Source organism: Nerophis ophidion, linkage group LG06 (assembly GCF_033978795.1).
Source record: "Nerophis ophidion isolate RoL-2023_Sa linkage group LG06, RoL_Noph_v1.0, whole genome shotgun sequence".
Taxonomy (NCBI): Eukaryota; Metazoa; Chordata; class Actinopteri; order Syngnathiformes; family Syngnathidae; genus Nerophis; species Nerophis ophidion.
The window spans coordinates 6,370,726-6,397,813 of record NC_084616.1 but is presented as its reverse complement, the minus strand read 5'-3'; the positions used below and the strand labels follow the sequence as shown (position 1 = coordinate 6,397,813).

The 27,088-nt window shown below is 44.9% G+C and overlaps 1 protein-coding gene across 1 annotated transcript in view; it reads right to left on the bottom strand.

The window, feature by feature from the left end:
- The window catches only part of LOC133554104 (IQ motif and SEC7 domain-containing protein 2-like), a 134,876-nt gene extending 110,787 nt beyond the window's left edge, over window positions 1–24,089 (bottom strand). Inside the window, exons 1-3 of the mRNA XM_061902510.1 lie at window positions 23,915–24,089; window positions 12,937–13,113; window positions 10,946–12,415 (exon numbers count right to left, since the gene is read on the bottom strand). Coding sequence (XP_061758494.1) covers window positions 10,946–11,529 — 584 coding nt within the window. The 5' untranslated portion in view covers window positions 11,530–12,415; window positions 12,937–13,113; window positions 23,915–24,089. The remainder of the gene's footprint in view (window positions 1–10,945; window positions 12,416–12,936; window positions 13,114–23,914) is intronic.
- Window positions 24,090–27,088: the final 2,999 nt, after the last annotated feature.

The following is a 27,088-nucleotide window of genomic DNA, read 5'->3' as shown; positions in this document are numbered from 1 at the left end:
GGGCAGTAGATAACAGCCAGGTATAGATGCAGCGGTGTGACAGACCTCATAGTAAGCACCTCAAATGATTTCTATTTAATAATTAGGTTAGGTGTAAGGTTAAAATTTTCATTGTATATTAGTGTGCCCCCTCACCCGCAAGGGGACGGGCAACATGTGCATTCGTAGAGTTAGGAGGAGATGCCTCGTTCATCAGGAAAAATTCATCTGGTTTGAGCCAGGTTTCGTTGAGACCGATGACATTAAGATTGTTGTCTCTCATGACCTCATTAACCAATAACGTTTTGGGAGACAATGATCTCATGTTTAAAAAGCCCATATTATAGGTAGTGGGGCTGTTTTGAGAAATTTTTGTTAAAGTCATCCGTAATAGTGATATTAAAAACGTTATGTTAATTTTGCGTAATGCGCTTTAAATAATTTCGACCATATCTAGGAATTGATATGGCGGGAATCTTCAGATTTTTTGCTTGGTGCTGCGATACACTGAAGGCATCATAGTTTGCCACCTTAGTAGAATCCATGTACCACTCTGGCACAGTCACTGCAGAAAGAATGGAACATTATGGAATGTCGCCATTAGGCGGCCAGCAAGGGGAGATCCGGCGCTTGAAGGACGACGACTGTGAGCGGCTGAAGTCGCCGCTAACGACACCGAGCCACCGGATGAGTCATCCTGGAGCTCTGAGAGAGAGCGCCACTCGTCTCCTTGACGCCTTTCCCCGCTCTAAAGTCTCCCGCAATCACGCCGGCAGAGGGAGGCTACCAGGGCGGGGCTCCAAGACATGACAAGCGCGTTTTGGAGTGTTATTATTATTATTGATTGATTGATATTAGGACACAGGACACGGGCAACACACTGAATTAGATTGATCAAGTTTCCCTTTTACCGTTTCCTGTTTGCCTTGAGTGACTGCTCGCTCCTGCCAAAAAAAGCTAAGTATTATCTTTCTATCATGTGCGCTTCTAAGCTTTCTTTATTCCTTCCCAAACATACTTAGTCGTCTTATCTAATTTGCAAACCACCCACTCTCTTTCTCTCTCAGCTAGCTAGCTGCTAAGCTAACAAAGCTTAGCGTGGCGTCGGTCTGAAAGAGTCTGCTCCCACACGTTGCGACCACTTCTCTGAGGACAGCAAGAAGTCGACTCGGTGAAAGAAACAAGGTGAGTACGGCTCCCTGCTCTTGGTGCACCGTTCTCATGGATAAGTTGGCCCTACCAGAGGACTGTGTCCACCACCTAGAGCAGAGTAATCTCCTAACTTTAGAAGTTGCGGACACATCTAGCGTTAGCTGTAGCAAGCTAACTAGCCCAGTTTGTAGCAGCCCTAAGCGGTTTATAAACAACGGTGAACCGGTTGAGACGCATAATAGATTTAGCTCTTTAGCTAGTCCTACAACCCCATCACACCTTAATCATAGGGGACTCCATAACCCGAAACATACAGCTAAGCCAATCAGCCACAATTAAGTGTATTCCCGGGGTCAGAGCACCTGACATTGAAGCTAATCTTAGGGAGCTAACTCGCAACAGGCCTAATAAACACGTACGACAGGCTAATCGCACCACTAGTTATGCGAACATAGTTGTAGACGTTGGCTCCAATGCCACTAGGAGGAGACAGTCAGAGATTACAAAGAGGAACATAGCTAGGATTTGTAATCTGGCTAGAAAGATGTCCAGGCATGGAGTACTTGTCTCTGGCCCCCTGCCTGCGAGAGGCAATGATGAGAGATATAGCAGATTAGTCTCGCTTAACAAGTGCCTGGCTAGTTTTTGTAGACAACATGGACTAACGTTTATTGATATTCGGCCGTTTTTCTGGGGCAAACCGGGCTCGCTGATGAGAGAAGGCCTTCACCTTAACCGGGCAGGTGCCATCACTCTGTCTATAAACATAGATTTCTGTTTGAGTCACACTTAACTAACTACACTAGAGAAAGCCAGGTCTCAGGCAATTACAGTCTCTGTTAGTCCGGTTGAAGAGTCAGTTAAACTAGATCTAGCCAGCACCAGGCTGGAAAATCCCTGCACACATAGCATTTCTCCTAGAATAATACACAACCAGCAAATGTGAAGAATGTTTATAATTTTTTCAATCAAAAAATCAACACCATCCACTCTGAACTGGCCGCTTCCTCTCCCACCTCCTCCCTACCCCTGATCATGCCCCCCCTTTACTCTCCAACCACCTACTCGCCTTCTTCTCCGAAATCACCACAACTGACCTATCCTCCATAACTTCTGGTATGAAAGCCTCCACCTGCATCCTCGACCCAATCCCATCCACTTTATTCATAGCCTGCCTCCCCTCTATAATTAACTCCTCCCTATCTACTGGGTCTGTCCCTCCTGCCCTCAAGCTGGCTGCCATCACCCCCATTCTCAAGAAACCCGGTCTCGACCCCAACTCCCCCAACAATGACAGGCCCATCTCCAACCTCCCCTTCCTCTGTAAAATTCTCGAACTTGCAGTTGCCTCCCAAATCAAATCCCACCTTCACCACAATAATTTATACGAAAGGTTCCAATCCGGCTTCCGCTCACTCCACAGCACAGAGACTGCCCTCCTCAAGGTCACAAACGACATCCTCCTCTCCGCCGACTCTGGTTCTCTCTCCATCCTCATCCTCCTCGACCTCAGTGCTGCCTTCAACACCATCAACCACTTCATTCTCCTATCACGCCTCCACTCCTCCCTTGGTTTATCCGGCCCTGCCCTCTCCTGGATGAAATCCTACCTCTCTGACCGTCAGCAATTCATCTCCACCAACAACTGCACCTCCTCCACTTCCCAAGTCACCCACGGTGTCCCCCAGGACTCAGTACTTGGCCCCCTACTCTTCACCATCTACCTCCTACCCCTCGGTCGGATCCTCCGCCACCACGGCCTTCAATTTCACTGCTATGCCGACGACACACACCTATACCTTTCCACCACGACCATCACTACAGCCACCCACTCCACCCTCACCACCTGCCTCACGGACATAAAAACTTGGATGCAAAAAAAAAACTTTCTAAAACTCAACTGCAACAAATCTGAAATAATCATCAATGGCCCCGACTCCCTCACTCGCTCCACTCAGGACTTTTCATTAAACATCAACGGCTCCCTTGTCACTACCTCCACCCACATCCGCAATCTAGGTGTAATTTTCGACCCTACCCTCTCATTCCTCCCCCACATCACCAAAATTGCATTCTTCCACCTCAAAAACATTGCCCTTCTCCAGCCCTCCCTTACATCCTCTGCTGCCGAAACCCTCATCCACGCCTTCATCTCATCCCGGCTAGACTACTGCAACAGCATCCTCTACGGCATCACCTCCAAAACCCTCAATAAACTGCAATATGTCCAGAACTCCGCTGCCCGCCTGCTCACCCGAACCCGCTCCAGAGAGCACATCACACCTGTCCTTCATGACCTCCACTGGCTGCCTGTCAAATACAGAATCACCTTTAAAATACTCCTCGCCACCTACAAGGCACTCCATAACTTGGCTCCACCCTACCTCTCTGACCTCCTCCAGTCACATGTCCCGTCCCGTTCACTCAGGTCCAGGAAGTCCCCAAGACAAGGCGCCGAACCTGGGGTGACAGGGTCTTCTCCGTGGCTGCCCCCTCTCTCTGGAACGCTCTCCCCAGGCACATCAGAAATGCCCCCTCCCTCCCTACCTTCAAAACCACCCTAAAAACTCCCCTCTTCACACTAGCCTTCCCAAACTGACCCTGCCCTTAGTGTTTCTTTATTCTATTTATTTTTCTTTTCTTGCTTGCTTATCTTTGTTTTCTTCTCTAATAAAGTTGTTTTATCCTCCCTCGTCCCCCCACCCAGACATATGTAAAGCGACTTTGGGTATTTAGAAAAACGCTATATAAATCCCAGGTGTATGTATGTACAACTCTGCAGTGACTGTGCCAGAGTGGTACATGCATTCTACTAAGGTGGCAAACTATGATGCCTTCAGTGTATCGCAGCACCAAGCAAACAATCTGAAGATTCCCGCCATATCAATTCCTAGATAAATCCCAGGTGTATGTATGTATGTACAACTCTGCAGTGACTGTGCCAGAGTGGTACATGCATTCTACTAAGGTGGAAAACTATGATGCCTTCAGTGTATCGCAGCACCAAGCACACAATCTGAAGATTCCCGCCATATCAATTCCTAGATAAATCCCAGGTGTATGTATGTACAACTCTGCAGTGACTGTGCCAGAGTGGTACATGCATTCTACTAAGGTGGAAAACTATGATGCCTTCAGTGTATCGCAGCACCAAGCACACAATCTGAAGATTCCCGCCATATCAATTCCTAGATAAATCCCAGGTGTATGTATGTACAACTCTGCAGTGACTGTGCCAGAGTGGTACATGCATTCTACTAAGGTGGCAAACTATGATGCCTTCAGTGTATCGCAGCACCAAGCAAACAATCTGAAGATTCCCGCCATATCAATTCCTAGATATGGTCGAAATTATTTAAAGCGCATTACGCAAAATTAACATAATGTTTTTAATATCACTATTACGGATGACTTTAACAAAAATTTCTCAAAACAGCCCCACTACCTATAATATGGGCTTTTTAAACATGAGATCATTGTCTCCCAAAACGTTATTAGTTAATGAGGTCATTAGAGACAACAATCTTAAAGTCATCTGTCTCAGCGAAACCTGGCTCAAACCAGATGAATTTTTCCTGATGAACGAGGCATCTCCTCCTAACTCTACGAATGCACATGTTGCCCGTCCCCTTGCGGGTGAGGGGCACACTAATATACAATGAAAATTTTAACCTTACACCGAACCTAATTATTAAATAGAAATCATTTGAGGTGCTTACTATGAGGTCTGTCACACCGCTGCATTTATACCTGGCTGTTATCTACTGCCCCCCAGGGCCCTACTCGGACTTTATCAGTGAATTCTCAAGAGTTTGTCGCTGATCTAGTGACGCGCGCCGACAATATAATTATAATGGGGGACTTTAATATCCATATGAACACCACATCAGACCCTCCGTGCGTGGTGCTCCAGACTATAATTGATAACTGTGGTCTTACACTAATAATAAATGAACCCACGCATCGCAGCGGTAATACGATAGATCTAGTTTGATCATATCACGCCTATACTATATATACTTTTACATACCTATATACTTATACTATATAAACCTATATACACATAAACCTATATACACTACATTACCAAAGGTATTTGGCCACCTGCCTTGACTCTCATATGAAGTTGAAGTGCCATACCATTCCTAACCAACCGGGTGCAATAGGACCTTTTGTAGCTATTACAGCTTCAAGTCTTCTGGGAAGGCTGTCCACAAGGTTGTGGAGTGTGTTTATATCTTCTGGAAGGCTGTTCACAAGGTTGCAGAGTGTGTTTATAGGAATTTTCCACCATTCTTCCAAAAGTGCATTGGTGAGGTCACACACTGTTGTTGGTGGAGAAGGACTGGCTCTTAGTCTCCGTTCTAATTCACTCCAAAGGTGTTCTATGGGGTTAAGGTCAGGACTCTGTGCAGGCCAGTCAAGTTCATCCACACCAGACTCTTGTCATCCATGTCTGTATGGACCTTGCTTTTTCCACTGGTGCACAGTCATGTTGGAAGAGGAAGGGGCCTGCTCAAAACTGTTCCCATAAGATCTGGAGCATGGAATTGTCCAAAATGTTTTGGTTATCCTGGAGCATTCACTGAAACTAAGGGGCCAAGCCCAACTCCTGAAAAACAACCCCACACCATAATTCCTCCTCCACCAAATGTCACACTGGGTACAATGAAGTCTGAAATGTAGCGTTCTCCTGGCAACCTCCAAACCCAGACTGGTCCATCAGATTGCCAGATGGAAAAGTATGATTCATCAGTCCAGAGAAGGTGCGTCCACTGCTCTAGAGTCCAGTGGTGATGTCCTTTACACCATTGCATCCCACGCTTTGCATCAGACTCGCTGATGTATGGCTTTGACGCAGCTGCTCGGCCATGAAGCTCTCTGCGTACTGCGCGTGGGCTAATTGGAAAGTGACATGAAGTTTGGAGCTGTGCAGAAAGTCTTTGCACTATTCTGACCTCTCTGTCAGTTTACCTGGCCTACCACTTGCCGGCTGAGTTGCTGTTGTTCCCAAACTCTTCATTTTTTTTTTGCATAAAGCGGATTTTGGAATATTTGGGAGCGAGGAAATTTCACGGCAGGATTTGATGCACAGGCGGCAACCTATGACAGTTGCACGCTGGAAATCACTGAGAGCGGCCCATTCTTTCACTAATGTTGGTAGAAACAGAGTGCTGGATTTGATACACCTGTGATTAGTGATCAGCACACCTGGTTGTCATCATTTGAATGGCTGGACACCATACTGAGCAGTGATGTTATTACCAGGACAAAGATGATCACCAGCTCCAGAAAGGAGGCCAGTCCTGTTGTCAAGGGCAACCGTGGGAGCCTGTTGCCATGGTAACAAGGCTTGCCTGTTGCTTACTATGACATACACTCCGTCACCTGCAGTCTTCATGGCAGCGCAGGAGGAAATGATCCAGCAACAGCAGGCAGGCTTCTCTACACATCTTTAAAAAAGGGTGACTTGTCCAGGATGACTTCATTCAACAAGCACACACACAAATACTTTTCCAGATGTAGAAAAACGTATTTCTTCCATTTGAAACAAGTTTTTTTGCAATTAGAAAAACATATTTTCTAAACATTAAAAATAGATTTGTGACTAAAAAAAATATTTTCTCTAAGTAAAAACTTTTTTTTTTTTTTTTAGAACAAACGATTTGCAAGTATAAAAAAGTATTTTATTTAAGGAACGATTTGTAAGTAAAGAGAAAAACATCTCTTCAATGAAAAAAAAACGATTTGCAAGATAAAAACTTTTTCTGGAATAAAAAACATTTGTCGACTCACCTCACCTCACCTGTCTCCTCACATCACCTGTCTACTCTCCTCACCTGTCTCCTCACCTCACCTGTCTACTCACCTCACCTGTCTCCTCACATCACCTGTCTCCTCACCTCACCTGTCTACTCACATCACCTGTCTCCTCACCTCACCTGTCTCCTCACCTCACCTGTCTCCTCACCTCACCTGTCTCCTCACATCACCTGTCTCCTCACCTCCCCTGTCTACTCACCTCACCTGTCTCCTCACATCACCTGTCTCCTCACATCACCTGTCTCTTCACCTCACCTGTCTCCTCACATCACCTGTCTCCTCACATCACCTGTCTCCTCACCTCACCTGTCTCCTCACATCACCTGTCTCCTCACCTCACCTGTCTCCTCACCTCACCTGTCTCCTCACCTCACCTGTCTCCTCACATCACCTGTCTCCTCATATTGCCTGTCTCCTCACCTCACCTGTCTCCTCACCTCACCAGTCTCCTCGCCTCGCCTGTCTCCTCGCCTCACCTGTCTCCTCGCCTCACCTGTCTCCTCGCCTCACCTGTCTCCTCACATCACCTGTCTCCTCACCTCCCCTGTCTACTCACCTCCCCTGTCTCCTCACATCACCTGTCTCCTCACATCACCTGTCTCCTCACCTCACCTGTCTCCTCACCTCACCTGTCTCCTCACATCACCTGTCTCCTCACATCACCTGTCTCCTCACCTCACCTGTCTCCTCACATCACCTGTCTCCTCACCTCACCTGTCTCCTCACATCAGCTGTCTCCTCACCTCACCTGTCTACTCACATCACCTGTCTCCTCACCTCACCTGTCTCCTCACATCACCTGTCTACTCACCTCACCTGTCTACTCACCTCACCTGTCTACTCTACTCACCTGTCTACTCTACTCACCTGTCTACTCTCCTCTCCTCACCTGTTTATTCACCTCACCTGTGAGGTGAATAACATGTATTTACACTTGAATCATCTATTTCAATGTCATGCTGTTTGCTATGTATTAGCATGTTTCTTTGGCGTACACTTGGTTGCTATTTGCTAACATTTGCTAAACGTTAGCATGAAATGTAACGCTCACAGCATGAAATGATATCAAACCACATCCTCATACACGCTTTAAATGTTTACGTCTGATTCTTTTCCAGCTCCTTATTTTGGGTAGGGCTTTAAGAATCATGGACAGTTCTGAAACAGGCCGTGTGCACCTGGCAGTGTCCTATGTTCTATATTATATGTCCGAGGTTCTATGTTCTATCTTCAATGTTGTATTGTCTATGTTGTAAGTACTATGTTGTATGTTCTATGCATCATCTCCTAGTGAGGCACACCACACCAGGACTAAGGTTGTCTTCTATCTCAATTCATGATGTTGTTCCACAGGAACTGTTGGCCTCCATTTTACTTGAACTCTAACTTCTTCTTAGCTTGCACACCTTTGTGTTCTGCTGTGCTGCTCTTGACTCTCAGATATAAGCACACATCACATACAACCATAACGCCTAAATGAGAGATATAAGCAGACATCATATACAACCAGTGATGTACAACACTCACATCAGCATAAAACCCGCAGTGCCCCCCCCCCCCAACTATTGCCAGGACTATGTTGCACGCCCCTCCCCCACATCTCATTTGCATATGGACCATGCCTGCATATAACGATGATGTACTACATTCCTGCATACAATTGTGATGTACTACATCCCTGCATACAACTATGATCTCCTAAATTCCTGTATGCAACTATGATGTGCTACATTCCTGCATATAACCATGATGTACTACATTCCTGCATACAACTATGATGTACTACATTCCTGCATACAACTATGATGTGCTACATCCCTGCATACAACTATGATCTACTACATTCCTGCATACAACTATGATGTACTACATTCCTGCATATAACTATGATGTACTACATCCCTGCATACAACTATGATCTACTACATTCCTGCATACAACTATGATGTACTACATTCCTGCATATAACTATGATGTACTACATTCCTGCATACAAATATGATGTACTAAATTCCAGCATACAACTATGATGTACTACATTCCTGCATGCAACTATGATGTATTACATTCATTCATGCAACTATGATGTACTACACTACAGCATACAACTATGATGTACTACATTCCTGCATGCAACTATGATGTACTACATTCCTGCATATAACTATGATGTACTACATTCCTGCATACAACTATGATGTACTACATTCCAGCATACAACCATGATGTACTACATTCCTGCATACAACTAGGATGTACTACATTCCAGCATACAACCATGATGTACTACATTCCTGCATGCAACCCTGATGTACTACATTCCTGCATACAACTATGATGTGCTACATTCCTGCATGCAACTATGATGTACTACATTCCTGCATACAACTATGATGTACTACATCCCTGCATACAACTATGATCTACTAAATTCCTGCATGCAACTATGATGTACTACATTCCTGCATACAACTATGATGTACTACATTCCTGCATATAACTATGATGTACTACAATCCTGCATGCAACTATGATGTGCTACATTTCTGCATATAACTATGATGTACTACATTCCTGCATATAACTATGATGTACTACATTCCTGGATATAACTATGATGTACTACATTCCTGCATACAACTATGATGTACTACATTCCTGCATACAACTATGATGTACTACATTCCTGCATACAACTAAGATGTACTACATTCCTGCATATAACTATGATGTACTACATTCCTGCATATAAATATGATGTACTACATTCCTGCATACAACCATGATGTACTACATTCCTGCATATAACCATGATGTACTACATTCCTGCATACAACTATGATGTACTACATTCCTGCATACAACTATGATGTACAACATTCCTGCATACAACCATGATGTACTACATTCCTGCATATAACTATGATGTACTACATTCCTGCATGCAACTATGATGTACTACATTCCTGCATATAACTATGATGTACTACATTCCTGCATGCAACTATGATGTACTACATTCCTGCATGCAACTATGATGTACTACATTCCTGCATATAACTATGATGTACTACATCCCTGCATACAACTATGATGTACTACATTCCTGCATAAAACCATGATGTACTACATCACTGCATACAATTATGATGTACTACATTTCTGCATGCAACCATGATGTACTACATTCCTGCATACAATTATGATGTACTACATTCCTGCATATAACCATGATGTACTACATTCCTGCATAAAACCATGATGTACTACATTACTGCATACAATTATGATGTACTACATTCCTGCATATAACCATGATGTACTACATTCCTGCATAAAACCATGATGTACTACATTACTGCATACAATTATGATGTACTACATTCCTGCATATAACTATGATGTACTACATTCCTGCATGCAACCATGATGTACTACATTCCTTTATGGATCTCGTGTGAGATGCAGTCTGCTGAAAATAATGGAAAGTCCACACAGCAAGACTCTACTGGCACAAAGGAGATAGTGATTTTTCAGGTTTCAGGTGTCGGGTAAAGCGTGAGCGTGGCATCCCAATAATTCAAAGACTTAGCAGGACTTTGACTCCGCTCCTCTCCGCGCTCGCTCAGTGACTCATCACGCTGGCTTTCTCCAGGGGGGCGGGGCCACGGTTGCCTGGCAACAGCCGTGGCCAGGGGCTTGGCACGCCCCCTGACAGGGTGCTGAGGAGAGCGTGTTGCCAGGCAACCCGGAGGAAAATGCGCTCGATTGAATTCCGCCAAAATAAGAGCGACGGAGAGAGGCTGCGGTTGCCGTGGTTACCATTGCGGCCCCCGGCACGAGTCGGCGTTTTGTCCCAACAAGCCCCCCCCTCCCCCCCCGCCATGTGGCTGCACGCCAGCTGTGCCAGCCAAGGACATCAGGGAGCTGTCAGTTAGCACGTTAGCAAGTAGCCACGGTGGCGTGTAGGAAAAGGGGAGTGGTCACTTACGTCTTGTGGAGGTGGAGGGTGTGCGCGTGGTGGTCGTTGGCGGCGTTGCTCTTGTGCAGGCGCTCCAGCCGCTCCTTCTCCTTCTCCACGAAGTTGGTGTTGGTTCCGGTGCTGGTGGACGGCACTCGCCGCAGGCGGCTGTGCCCCCGAGGCAGGTTGGGGGGTGGAGGCGGAGCCATCTGCGTGGGTACGGCGGCGTCGTTGGTGCTGTTGTAGGCGCCGTGGTGGTGGTGGTGGCTGTGGTAGAGCGGGACGGAGGACGGCGGCTTGGGCGGGGCTTGGCTGTTGTGGTGGTGGTGGTTCTTGGCGGGGGCCGAGGAGAACGGGGCCGGAGGCGGCGGCGGCGGCGGAGGCGGAGGCAGAGGGGGTTCCGGTGGGGGCGCGGCGGCTTGGCGGTCCAAGCGCAAGTCCTTGTTCTCCTGGCTGAGCCGGTCCAGTTGGACCTCCAGCTCATCGATCCGCCGCCGCTGCGTTTCCAGAAGCTTCTGCTGGCTTTCGATGATGTTGTTGAGCTCCAGGAGGTACTCCACCGCCCGGTTGGGGCTTTCAGGGCCGCCCTGGCCGGGCCCCTGATTAGCATCCATGGCTAATGCTAACCTAGCGAGGTGCGCTAACTTAGCTCAGGCTAAAACCAGAAAAAGTCAGACAGAGATGCCTTGTAGTCCACAGCCTGAGGACATCTACACCAGTACTACACCTAAACTCCACCCTCCCCCCCACCGCCACTAAGTGGGGGGGAGAGGACTTCCTCTTTTTCAAGTTCTGCTGTGGAGCTCAAGATGGATCCCGCGCTCGCTGGCGCCCATCAGAAGGCGGGACGCAGTGGTGGACCATCAGCTGCCGGAGTCAGGAGGTCCTCGGAGCCATGGTGGAGGACTAGGGGGCAAAATGTACTGGCTCCCAGAGACAGGTATCCAATTAGAGGTGGACCATCAACTGCCGGAGTCAGGAGGTCCTCAGAGCCATGTTGGAGGACTAGGGGGACAAAATGTACTGGCTCCCAGAGACAGGTATCCAATTAGAGGTGGACCATCAACTGCCGGAGTCAGGAGGTCCTCAGAGCCATGTTGGAGGACTAGGGGGACAAAATGTACTGGCTCCCAGAGACAGGTATCCAATTAGAGGTGGACCATCAGCTGCCGGAGTCAGGAGGTCCTCAGAGCCATGGTGGAGGACTAGGGGGACAAAATGTACTGGCTCCCAGAGACAGGTATCCAATCAGTGGTGGACCATCAACTGCCGGAGTCAGGAGGTCCTCAGAGCCATGGTGGAGGACTAGGGGGACAAAATGTACTGGCTCCCAGAGACAGGTATCCAATCAGTGGTGGACCATCAGCTGCCGGAGTCAGGAGGTCCTCAGAGCCATGGTGGAGGACTAGGGGGACAAAATATACAGGCTCCCAGGAAGAGGTGTCCAATCAGTGGCTGGGCGCTATCCTCACCCTGAAGTCCATGCGGGGTCACACCTGGCTGAGGACCAGAGCAGAGGAGAACCTCAGCTGAGGAGTAGCTGGCATGGTGCAAGTCTACCCCTGCCACACCTTCAGCCAAGTCCACACCTGCCACACCTTCAGCCAAAGCCACACCTGCCACACCTTCATCCAAGTCCACACCTGCCACACCTTCAGCCAAAGCCCCACCCGCCACACCTTCAGCCAAAGCCACACCTGCCACACCTTCAGCCAAAGCCACACCTGCCACACGTTCAGCCAAGTCCACACCTGCCACACCTTCAGCCAAGTCCACACCTGCCACACCTTCAGCCAAAGCCACACCTGCCACACCTTCAGCCAAGCCCACACCTGCCACACCTTCAGCCAAAGCCACACCTGCCACACCTTCAGCCAAGCCCACACCTGCCACACCTTCAGCCAAGTCCACACCTGCCACACGTTCAGCCAAAGCCACACCTGCCACACCTTCAGCCAAGTCCACACCTGCCACACCTTCAGCCAAGTCCACACCTTCCACACCTTCAGCCAAGTCCACACCTGCCACAACTTGAGCCGGAGACGCCAGCAGCTGGGAAGTGGTCTGCAGGCATGGTCGCCCAGGAGAGAAGAGGAGAGATGGGAGTCTTGTGGTCCACCACTTCACCTGCAGGACCCGGACCAGGACCAGGACCAGGCCACATCCTTGGTAGATCTTGATGGAACTTCTGGATCCTTCTTGGTGGTTCCATGGAAGAGAGGAGAAGACAAAGGGACATGAGGACAACAAACTTATTCCACCACTCCAAACACTTTCTCTTCCTGTCCTTTGCCTGTACAGCCAGCAGCTACCGGCTAACACTGCTAGCAGCTACCGGCTAACACTGCTAGCAGCTACCGGCCAACACTGCTAGCAGCTACCGGCTAACACTGCTAGCATCTAATGGCTAACACTGCTAGCCGCTACCGGCTAACACTGCTAGCATCTAATGGCTAACACTGCTAGCCGCTACCAGCCAACACTGCTAGCATCTACCGGCTAACACTGCTAGCAGCTACCGGCCAACACTGCTAGAATCTACCTGCTAACACTGCTAGCTGCTATCGGCCAACACTGCTAGCATCTACCGACTAACACTGCTAGCAGCTACTGGCTAACACTGCTAGCAGCTACTGGCTAACACTGCTAGCATCTAATGGCTAACACTGCTAGCATCTAATGGCTAACACTGCTAGCATCTAATGGCTAACACTGCTAGCATCTAATGGCTAACACTGCTAGCCGCTACCGGCTAACACTGTTAGCATCTACTGGCTAACACTGCTACCAGCTACTGGCTAACACTGCTAACCGCTACCGGCCAACACTGCTAGCATCTACCGGCTAACACTGCTAGCTGCTACCGGCCAACACTGCTAGCATCTACCGGCTAACACTGCTAGCAGCTACCGGCCAACACTGCTAGAATCTACCTGCTAACACTGCTAGCTGCTATCGGCCAACACTGCTAGCATCTATTGGCTAACACTGCTAGCATCTACTGGCTAACACTGCTAGCATCTACTGGCTAACACTGCTAGCATCTACTGGCTAACACTGCTAGCATCTACCGGCTAACACTGCTAGCATCTACTGGCTAACACTGCTAGCATCTACTGGCTAACACTGCTAGCATCTAATGGCTAACACTGCTAGCAGCTACCGGCCAACACTGCTAGCATCTACTGGCTAAAACTGCTAGCATATACTGGCTAACACTGCTAGCATCTACCGGCTAACACTGCTAGCAGCTACCGGCTAACATTGCTAGCATCTACCGGCTAACACTGCTAGCATCCAATGGCTAAACCTGCTAGCCGCTACCGGCCAACACTGCTAGCATCTACTGGCTAACACTGCTAGCAGCTACTGGCTAACACTGCTAGCCGCTACTGGCTAACACTGATAGCCGCTACCGGCTAACACTGATAGCCGCTACCAGCTAACACTGCTAGCATCTACCGGCCAACACTGCTAGCAGCTACCGGCTAACACTGCTAGCAGCTACCGGCTAACACTGCTAGCAGCTACCGGCCAACACTGCTAGCAGCTACCGGCTAACACTGCTAGCATCTACCGGCCAACACTGCTAGCATCTACCGGCCAACACTGCTAGCATCTAATGGCTAACACTGCTAGCATCTAATGGCTAACACTGCTAGCATCTACTGGCTAACACTGCTTGCAGCTACCGGCTAACACTGCTAGCAGCTACTGGCTAACACTGCTAGGAGCTACTGGCTAACACTGCTAGCAGCTACTGGCTAACACTGCTAGCATCTACCGGCCAACACTGCTAGCAGCTACCGGCTAACACTGCTAGCATCTACCGGCTAACACTGCTAGCAGCTACCGGCTAACACTGCTAGCATCTACCGGCTAACACTGCTAGCATCTACCGGCTAACACTGCTAGCATCTACCGGCTAACACTGCTAGCATCTACCGGCTAACACTGCTAGCAGCTACTGGCTAACACTGCTAGCATCTACTGGCTAACACTGCTAGCATCTAATGGCTAACACTGCTAGCCGCTACCGGCTAACACTGCTAGCAGCTACCGGCTAACACTGCTAGCAGCTACTGGGCAATGGTGTAAAGCATCTTTAGTGTTAGTCAAGAACTATTTTTAAAACATACAGATCAAAAACAAAACTACATTCTGTCCCTTGGGGGGGCGTGATGTGTGTGTGTGTGTGTGTGTGTGGAGGGGGGGGGGGGGGGGGGGCGTGAGCGGCAAAGGTGTAATAAAGATGAGAACACTACATTGTGTCCCTGAGGGGGGGGGCGTGATAAATGAGAAGCAGCCAATAATGTGAAGTTTCCACATATTCCCAGACTTCTTTTCAGCTGCACCAGCTGCACGCTGACTACTCTAAAGTTGACTTCTTGTTCCCGGCCAAGATGGCAGCAGTTATTGCACAGGAAGATGTCAGCGTGCACGCGCTCAGCGCAGCACCTGCAAAATGTCGCATGCAGCTCTGATGAAGAGGAGGATGATGAAGATGGTTGTCGACCATGCTCACGTGCCCACGCTCACGCCCGCCGCTCCTCTTCCTCACTGCTCCTCACCTTCATCATCCCTCTGCAGTGCGGACCACGCTGGAGAAGACGAGCGTGTCTTCCTCCTCCGCCGCGGATGAAGATGAGGAGGAAAAGGGGAGGAGGAAGAGGAGGAGGAGGAGGAGGAGGAGGAGGAGGAGGAGGAGGAGGCGCTGACTCCAGACAAGATGCATGCTGGGAAAACACAGCAGGACTCACGCGCATGGATGGAAACACGCAGCAGGACCATGCCAGGGCACCAGGTGGCGCTAGTGGCACTTTTTAATATCAACAAAGATTGTACACCAACTACAAGTAAGAAGACATGTTGGTGAACAAAGATTGTACACCAACATTCATAATAACATGTAATATATACATGATGTAAGTATATATGTAGTATCTAGTAACATTCATAATAACATGTAATATATACATGATGTAAGTATATATGTAGTATCTAGTAACATTCATAATAACATGTAATATATACATGATGTGAATATATATGTAGTATCTAGTAACATTCATAATAACATGTAATATATACATGATGTAAGTATATATGTAGTATCTAGTAACATTCATAATAACATGTAATATATACATGATGTAAGTATATATGTAGTATCTAGTAACATTCATAACATGTAATATACACATGATGTAAGTATATATGTAGTATCTAGTAACATTCATAATAACATGTAATATATACATGATGTAAGTATATATGTAGTATCTAGTAACATTCATAATAACATGTAATATATACATGATGTAAGTATATATGTAGTATCTAGTAACATTCATAAAAACATGTGATATATACATGATGTAAGTATATATGTAGTATCTAGTAACATTCATAATAACATGTAATATATACATGATGTAAGTATATATGTAGTATCTAGTAACATTCATAATAACATGTAATATATACATGATGTAAGTATATATGTCATGTCGTAACATTCATAATAACATGTAATATATACATGATGTAAGTGTATATGTAGTATCTAGTAACATTCATAATAACATGTAATACATACATGATGTAAGTATATATGTAGTATCTAGTAACATTCATAATAACATGTAATATATACATGATGTAAGTATATATGTAGTATCTAGTAACATTCATAATAACATATAATATATACATGATGTAAGTATATATGTAGTATCTAGTAACATTCATAATAACATGTAATATATACATGAAGTAAGTATATATGTCATGTAGTAACATTAAGATGTTTCTAGCACTGAACAGTCTGATAAGATTAGTTACAATGTTTTATTTGATAAACATCACGTCTCCAGCTAGTGAAGATGCAGAATGTCTATGAGGAAGATCCTTGTGCACACAAACATTCCTTCTGACTCCTGGGGACACCATTCCATTCACATTCCATTCACATTCCATTCACATTCCATTCACATTCTACCAAGTATTAATGTAGCAACATTTTTTTCAAACCCGTATCTCAATCTGTGCTTGTTTCATCCAATTCACCTGTTTGTGTACTTGTGTGTGTGTGTCTGTATCATTCTGTGTGTCATGTGTGTCTGTATCTGTATCATAATGTGTGTGTCATAATGTGTGTGTGTGTGTCTGTATCATAATGTAAGCGTGTGTCTGTATCATACTGTGTGTCATAATGTGTGTGTGTGTGTCTGTGTGTCTGTATCATATTGTGTGTCATAATGTGTGTGTGTGTCTGTGTGTCTGTATCATACTGTGTGTGTCACAATGTGTATGTGTGTGTCTGTATCATAATGTGTGTCTGTGTCTCTATCATAATGTAAGCGTGTGTCTGTATCATACTGTGTGTCATAATGTGTGTGTGTGTGTGTGTGTGTCTGTATCATACTGTTTGTGTCACAATGTGTGTCCGTGTGTCTGTATCACAATGTGTGCGTGTGTCTGTATCATACTGTGTGTGTCATAATGTATGTTTGTGTCTGTATCATCATGTGTGTGTCATAATGTGTGTGTGTCTGTATCATGTGTGCGTGTGTCTGTATCATACTGTGTGTATCATACTGTGTGTGTGTGTCTGTATTATACTGTGTGTGTCATAATGTGTGTGAGTGTCTGTATCATAATGTGTGTGTCATGTGTGTGTGTGTCAGTATCAAACTGTGTGTGTCATAATGTGTGTGTGTATCATACTATGTGTGTCATAATATTTGTGTGTCCGTATCATAATGTGTGTGTGTGTCTGTATCAAACTGTGTGTGTCATAATGTGTGTGTGTGTCTGTATCATACTGTGTGTGTCATAATGTGTGTGTGTGTGTGTCTGTATCAAACTGTGTGTGTGTCTGTATCATAATGTGTGTGTCATAATATGTGTGTGTCTGTATCACAATGTGTGTGTCATGATGTGTGTGTGTGTTTGTATCATAATGTGTGTGTCATAATGTGTGTGTGTGTCTGTATCATGTGTTTGTCATAATGTATGTCTGTTTCTGTATCATCATGTGTGTGTCATAATGTGTGTGTGTGTCTGTATCATAATGTGTGCGTGTGTCTGTATCATAATGTGTGTATCATACTGTGTGTGTGTGTCTGTATTATACTGTGTGTCATAATGTGTGTGTGTCTGTATCATAATGTGTGTGTCATAATGTGTGTGTGTCTGTATCAAACTGTGTGTGTCATTATGTGTGTGTGTGTGTATCATACTATGTGTCTCATAATGTGTGTGTGTGTGTCTGTATCATAATGTGTGTCATAATGTGTGTGTGTGTCTGTATCATACTGTGTGTATTATACTGTGTGCGTGTGTCTGTATTATACTGTGTGTGTCATAATGTGTGCGTGTCTGTATCATAATGTGTGTGTCATAATGTGTGTGTGTGTGTGTGTCTGTATCAAACCGTGTGTGTCATGATGTGTGTGTGTGTCTGTATCATACTGTGTGTGTCATAATGTGTGTGTGTGTCTGTATCATAATGTGTGTGTCTGTAACAAACTGTGTGTGTCATGTGTGTGTGTGTGTCTGTATCGTAATGTGTGTGTCATAATATGTGTGTGTCTGTATCACAATGTGTGTGTGTGTCTGTATCATAATGTGTGTGTCATAATGTGTGTCTGTATCATAATGTGTGTGTCATAATGTATGTCTGTGTCTGTATCATCATGTGTGTGTCATAATGTGTGTGCGTGTCTGTATCATGATGTGTGCGTGTGTCTGTATCATACTGTGTGTATTATACTGTGTGTGTGTGTCTGTATTATACTGTGTGTGTCATAATGTGTGTGTGTGTCTGTATCATAATGTGTGTGTCATAATGTGTGTGTGTCTGTATCAAACTGTGTGTGTCATAATGTGTGTGTGTGTATCATACTATGTGTCTCATAATGTGTGTGTGTGTGTCTGTATCATAATGTGTGTCATAATGTGTGTGTGTGTCTGTATCATACTGTGTGTATTATACTGTGTGCGTGTGTCTGTATTATACTGTGTGTGTCATAATGTGTGTGTGTCTGTATCATAATGTGTGTGTCATAAAGTGTGTGTGTGTCTGCATCAAACTGTGTGTCATAATGTGTGTGTGTGTCTGTATCATACTGTGTGTGTCCGTATCATGTGTGTGTGTCTGTATCAAACTGTGTGTGTCATAATGTGTGTGTGTGTCTGTATCATAATGTGTGTGTCATAATGTGTGTGTGTGTCTGTATCAAACTGTGTGTGTCATAATGTGTGTGTGTCTGTATCGTAATGTGTGTGTCATAATATGTGTGTGTCTGTATCACAATGTGTGTGTCATAATGTGTGTGTGTGTGTGTGTCTGTATCATAATGTGTGTGTCTGTATCATAATGTGTGTATCTGTATCATAGTGAGTGTGTCATAATGTGTGTGTGTGTGTGTGTGTGTGTGTGTGTGTCTGTATCATACTATGTGTGTGTGTGTCTGTATCATACTGTGTGTGTCATAATGTGTGTGTGTCTGTATCATACTGTGTGTGTCATAATGTGTGTGTGTCTGTATCATAATGTGTGTGTGTGTGTCTGTATCATACTGTGTGTGTCATAATGTGTGTGTGTCTGTATCATACTGTGTGTGTCATATTGAGTGTGTGTCATAATGTGTGTGTGTCTGTATCATAATGTGTGTGTCATAATGTGTGTGTGTGAGTGTGTCTGTATCATACTGTGTGTGTCATAATGTGTGGGCGTGTGTCTGTATCATAATGGGTGTGTGTGTGTCTTTTAATAATAATATTATCAATGTATTAGATTTATATCACACATTTGTCGACACAGTGATGTGAGAACCCATCATTCACTAAACATTCGCACATTGGAGAAGTGTGTGTGTGTGTGTGTGTGTGTGTGTGTGTGTGTGTGTGTGTGTATGTCTGTCTGTCTGAGAGACAATATTTGTGGGTTTGTAATCAATTTGTGTAAAACACGAATGGATGTCTTTTTTGTGTGCGTATTCAGACGTGTGTATGTCTAAATCAATCTGTGTCTAAGAGTGTTGTGTGTTTATTCAGACGTGTGTAAGTCTAAAGCAATCTGTGACTAAGAGTTGTGTGAGTGCATTCATATGTGTGTACGTGTAAAGCAATCTTACAGAACACACTTGCCCCTACACACACGTGCACCTGCAGTACACACTTGCGCCTACACACACATGTGAACCTACACACACATGCACTTACAGTACACACTTACACTAACAGTACACACTTGCGCCTACACACACACACGTGCACTTGCAGTACACATGTACACTTACACACACACTTGCGCCTACACACACACATGAACCTACACAAACACATGCACTTACAGTACACACTTACACTTACACACACACACACTTACACTAACAGTACACACACGTGAACCTACAAACACACGTGCACTTACAGTACACCTACACACACACTTGCGCCTACACACACACGTGAACCTACACAAACACATGCACTTACAGTACACACATACACACACACACTTACACCAACAGTACACACTTGCGCCTACACACACACAAGTGAACCTACAAACACACGAGCACTTACAGTACACCTACACACACACCTGCACCTACACACACACACGTGAACCTACTCAAACACATGCACTTACAGTACACACTTACACTTACACACACACACACTTACACCAACAGTACACACTTACACTTACAGTACACACTTGCGACTACACACACACACGTGAACCTACAAACACATGTGCACTTACAGTACACATGTACACTTACACACACACTTGCGCCTACACACACACGTGAACCTACACAAACACATGCACTTACAGTACACACTTACACTTACACACACACACTTACACCAACAGTACACACTTACAGTACACACTTGCGCCTACACACACACACGTGAACACACAAACACACGTGCACTTACAGTACACATGTACACCTACACACACACTTACATCTACAGTACATACACTTACAGTACATACTTGCCCCTACACACACACGTGCACCTTGAGTACACAGTTGCACCTACAATACACACTTGCGCCTACACACACACATGCACTTACAGTACACACTTACACCTACAGTACACACTTACACTTACAGTACACACTTGCACCTACAAACACACGTGAACCTACACACACACACACACGTGCACTTACAGTACACATATACACTTACTCACACACTTACACTTACAGTACACACTTGCACTACACACTTACACCTACACTACACACTTGTGCCTACACACACACACACGTGAACCTACACACACATGTGCACTTACAGTACACACACACTTACACCTACAGTACACACTTACACACATACTTACACCTACAGTAAACACTTACACTTACAGTTCACACTTACACACATTCTTAAACCTCCTACAGTACACACTTACACTTACAGTACACACTTACACACATTCTTACACCTATAGTGCACACTTACATCTACAGTACACACTTACACTACACACTTACAGTACACACTTACACCTACGCACACACACTAACAATTACACACATACACCTACAGTACACACACTTACAGTACACACTTACACCTACAGTACACACCTACACTTACACACATACTTACACCTACAGTACACACTTACACTTACAGTACACACTTACACCTACAGTACACACACTTACATACATTCTTACACCTACGGTACACACTTACACCTACACACACACTTACACCTACAGTACACACTTACACTTACAGTACACACTTGCGCCCACACACACAGCTGAACCTACACACACACACACGTGCACTTACAGTACACATGTACACCTACACACACTTGCGCCTACAGTACGCACTTACACTTACACTAAACACTTACAGTACACACTTGCACCTACACCCACACGTGAACCTACACACACACGTGCACTTACAGTGCATATGTACACTTACACACACACTTACACCTACAGTACACACTTACACAACACACTTACAGTACACACTTACACCTACACTACACACTTACGCCTACACACACACATGAACCTACACACACGTGCACTTACAGTACACACTTACACTTACACACATTCTTACACCTACAGTAGACACTTACACCTACAGTACACACTTACACTTACACTGCACACAGTACACACTTACACCTCCAGTACACACTTACACTTACACACATTCTTACACCTACAGTACACACTTACACTTACTGTGCACACTTTCACTTACAGTACACACTTACACACATTCTTACACCTATGGTACACACTTACACCTACAGTACACACTTACACACATTCTTACACCTATGGTACACACTTACACCTACAGTACACACTTACACTTACAGTACACACTTGCATTTACATTATACACTTGCGCCTACACACACGTGAACCTACACACACACGTACACCTACACACACACTTACACCTACACACACACGTGAACCTACACACACATGTGCACTTACAGTACACACTTGCTCCTACACACACACACACACACACACTAACACCTACACACATACTTACACCTACAGTACACACTTACACTTACACTCATACTTACACCTACAGTACACACTTACACTTACTGTGCACACTTTCACTTACAGTACACACTTACACACATTCTTACACCTATGGTACACACTTACACCTACAGTACACACTTACACTTACAGTACACACTTGCATTTACATTATACACTTGCGCCTACACACACGTGAACCTACACACACACGTACACCTACACACACACTTACACCTACACACACACACGTGAACCTACACGCACATGTGCACTTACAGTACACACTTGCTCCTACACACACTAACACCTACACACATACTTACACCTACAGTACACACTTACACTTACACACATTCTTACACCTACAGTGCACACTTACACCTACAGTACACACACTTACAGTACACACTTACACCTACAGTACACACTTACACACATTCTTACACCTATGGTACACACTTACACCTACAGTACACACTTACACTTACAGTACACACTTACATTTACATTACACTCTTACACTTACAGTACACACTTACACCTACAGTACACACTTACACCTACAGTACACACTTACACTTACCCACATTCTTACACCTACAGTGCACACTTACACCTACAGTACACACACTTACAGTACACACTTACACCTACAATACACACTTACACACATTCTTACACCTATGGTACACACTTACACCTACAGTACACACTTACACCTACAGACACACTTACACCTACAGACACACTTACACCTACAGTACACACTTACAGTACACACTTACACCTACAGTATACACTTACACTTACAGTACACACTTACACTTACAGTAAACCTGTGTGAAGTAAATAACAATAACAATGATAATTATAATTATAAATATATTAAATATGTAATAATAAAGAAATATAACTGTCAATAGAAGTTCTAGCAGTCGCAGTCATGTTATGATGGTCAGGGGGCGGGGCTTCCTTACACACACACACACACACACACACACACACACACACACACACACACACACACACACACACACACACACACATTAATATTATTTGCTAATATAATTATTAAATTCCAGGTTAGAAAAAGAAGATCATTGTAATTGGATGGAAATCCACGGTTTTGTTTGATGACGTCACAACAAGCGGACGACTTCTAGCACCTCTCAAGACATCTTGACTAAGTCATTAAAGACATCTTGACTAAGTCATTAAAGACATCTTGACTAAGTCATTAAAGACATCGTGAGCTGATGCTAGCTGCCAGGTGCTAGTCATTAGCCTGATTGACAACAGCGTGGTGACGTCACTTCAGGTGAAAAGACGGCGTGTTAAAAGACAAGTCAACAACAAAGGTGACGTCATGGCATGTGTGTGTGTGTGTAAGAGAAGAAGTGACTACTCACTCTGGTCCTGATGAAGACTCACTCACGTCTCACATGGAGGAAGACCACCTTCACCTTCATCTTCCTCCTCTTCTTCTTCTCCTCCTCCAGCAGAGAATGTCTAATGTGAGAAGATGCCTCACTCCGACATAAAAAAAAAAAAACACAACAAAAGACCAAAACATCATCAGAATTGATTTGTCAGTTTAGGAGAGTAAAACTAGAAGAATACTTTTACACTGAAATGAATCAGGGGTTTTATTTTAGTGGGATAAAGTTGGAACGTTTGATCATTCAAATGAATGAGTGAAATATGAATGAATGAAATATGAATGATTGAAATATGAATGACTGAAATAGTGCAATTATAATATTTAGGCATGTTTGTATTATTACAAGAGGGAAGTAGTCATCCATCCATTTTCTACCGCTTATTCCCCTTTGGGGTGGCGGGGGGCGCTGGCGCCTATCTCAGCTACAATCGGGCGGAAGGCAGGGTACACCCTGGACAAGTCACCACGGTAATAGCTCGGTTGGTAGAGTGGCCGTGCCAGCAACTTGAGGGTTGCAGGTTCGAGTCCCGCATCCGCCATCCTAGTCACTGCCGTTGTGTCCTTGGGCAAGACACTTTACCCACCTGCTCCCAGTGCCACCCGCACTGCTTTAAATGTAACTTAGATATTGGGTTTCACTATGTAAAGCGCTTTGAGTCGCTAGAGAAAAGCGCTATATAAATATAATTCACTTCACTTCATCGCAGGGCGGGAATAGTCATTCAGGAGGATAATAAAATAGAAGACTTTTGGACAACTAAGTCATATTTGATGAGAATATTCCACACTGAAACAATATTCTCATCCTTCTTTTGTGTTGGACAAAGAAACATTTCAAAGTTGAGTCACATTTTTACGCTGACAATATTTGTTACGGTCATATTTCAATCACATTTTACAATACTAAACTTTGAGATGATATATCATGGGTTTTATATATATATCTGCATGATTGACCTACACTGTCGTCTGTGTCGCTTATTATTTTACAGAAATCATCTGGGAATAATTGATGAAATATAAATGTCCATTTTGTCTGTGATGCAAAATATTCATTGTTGAGAAATAAATGTAAAAGCCAAGTGTGGTAAAATGGTGAGAAACAGGAGACGTATGAGAGTCACAATTACACACTAAAGTTGTAACAAAACAGCAATAAAGTTCACTCCTGAAAGTGAAGACCCAACAAAAAGGTTATTTTGTGTAAATAATGTTGCTGGTTTCAGTCACAAAGTGCTAGAACTTTCTCTCCAGTCTCCACACGTGACTAAACACACACTCTGCAACAGAGTGGGTGCTCCTCTGCATTTTGCTCCTCTTTGGCGGCTTCCTGCCGCCAGCAGGGGGCGCCACCTGGCCGCGGGACGCAAGCAAGAAGAGAGAAGTTTGCTGAAGAAGAAGAAAATGGTGAGACTCACACTTGAACGTAAAAATAAATACATTTCAATAATTCATGACTCTTCTTGTCTCCATGGCAACAACACCTTCATCCAGCCTGGAGCAGCACGGCCATTAGTGGGAGGACAAACATGACTCATGCTGTCACACACACACACACACACACACACACACACACACACACACACACACACACACACACACACACACACACACACACACACCTCGTTGGGACCACCTCCTACAGGCCTAATGGATGTTCAGTAATGGTTCCATCTAGTGGTGAAAAGATGTATTACACTCCCTTCAATAATTCACCTCATTGACTAAATAATATTTAAATGTAAAAAAAAAAAAAAACATGTTTTAAACAAAGATTAACACTGACTATTTTGTTGTTGTTTGGACTAAATAGAACAAAAAAGAAAAATAAACCCATGTTAGAGATGTGCTGTCCTCTAGTGGCTAATATGAAAACTGCAGCCAGTGCTGAGTGCAGTAACAGCATTCATACGAGGGGGGGCAGTAAACTAAAAACATTCATACACACACGGGGGGGGGGGGGAGGGTAGTAAAGTAACAGCATTCATACAGGGGGGGGCAGTAAAGTAACAGCATTCATACAGGGGGGGCAGTAATGTAACAGCATTCATACAGGGGGGGCAGTAATGTAACAGCATTCATACACTGGGGGGGCAGTAAAGTGACAGCATTCATGCAGGTGGGGGCAGTAAAGTAACAGCATTCATACACTGGGGGGCAGTAAAGTAACAGCATTCATACAGGGGGGGGGCAGTAAAGTAACAGCATTCATACAGGGGGGGGCAGTAAAGTAACAACATTCATACACTGGGGGCAGTAAAGTAACAACATTCATACAGGGGGGGGGGGCAGTAAAGTAACAGCATTCATACACTGGGGGGCAGTAAAGTAACAGCATTCATACAGGGGGGGGGCAGTAAAGTAACAGCATTCATACAGGGGGGGGCAGTAAAGTAACAACATTCATACACTGGGGGCAGTAAAGTAACAACATTCATACAGGGGGGGGGCAGTAAAGTAACAACATTCCTACAGGGGGGGGGCAGTAAAGTGACAGCATTCATACACTGGGGGGGGCAGTAAAGTAACAACATTCATACGGGGGGGGGCAGTAAAGTAACAACATTCATACAGGGGGGGCAGTAAAGTAACAACATTCATACACTGGGGGCAGTAAAGTGACAGCATTCATACACTGGGGGGGGCAGTAAAGTAACAACATTCATACGGGGGGGGGCAGTAAAGTAACAACATTCATACAGGGGGGGCAGTAAAGTAACAACATTCATACACTGGGGGCAGTAAAGTAACAACATTCCTACAGGGGGGGGCAGTAAAGTGACAGCATTCATACACTGGGGGGGGCAGTAAAGTAACAACATTCATACGGGGGGGGGCAGTAAAGTAACAACATTCATACAGGGGGGGCAGTAAAGTAACAGCATTCATACACTGGGGGCAGTAAAGTAACAACATTCATACAGGGGGGGGCAGTAAAGTGACAGCATTCATACACTGGGGGGGGGGGCAGTAAAGTAACAACATTCATACGGGGGGGGGCAGTAAAGTAACAACATTCATACAGGGGGGGCAGTAAAGTAACAGCATTCATACACTGGGGGGCAGTAAAGTAACAACATTCATACACTGTGGGGGCTGTAATGTAACAGCATTCATACACTGGGGGGGGGCAGTAAAGTGA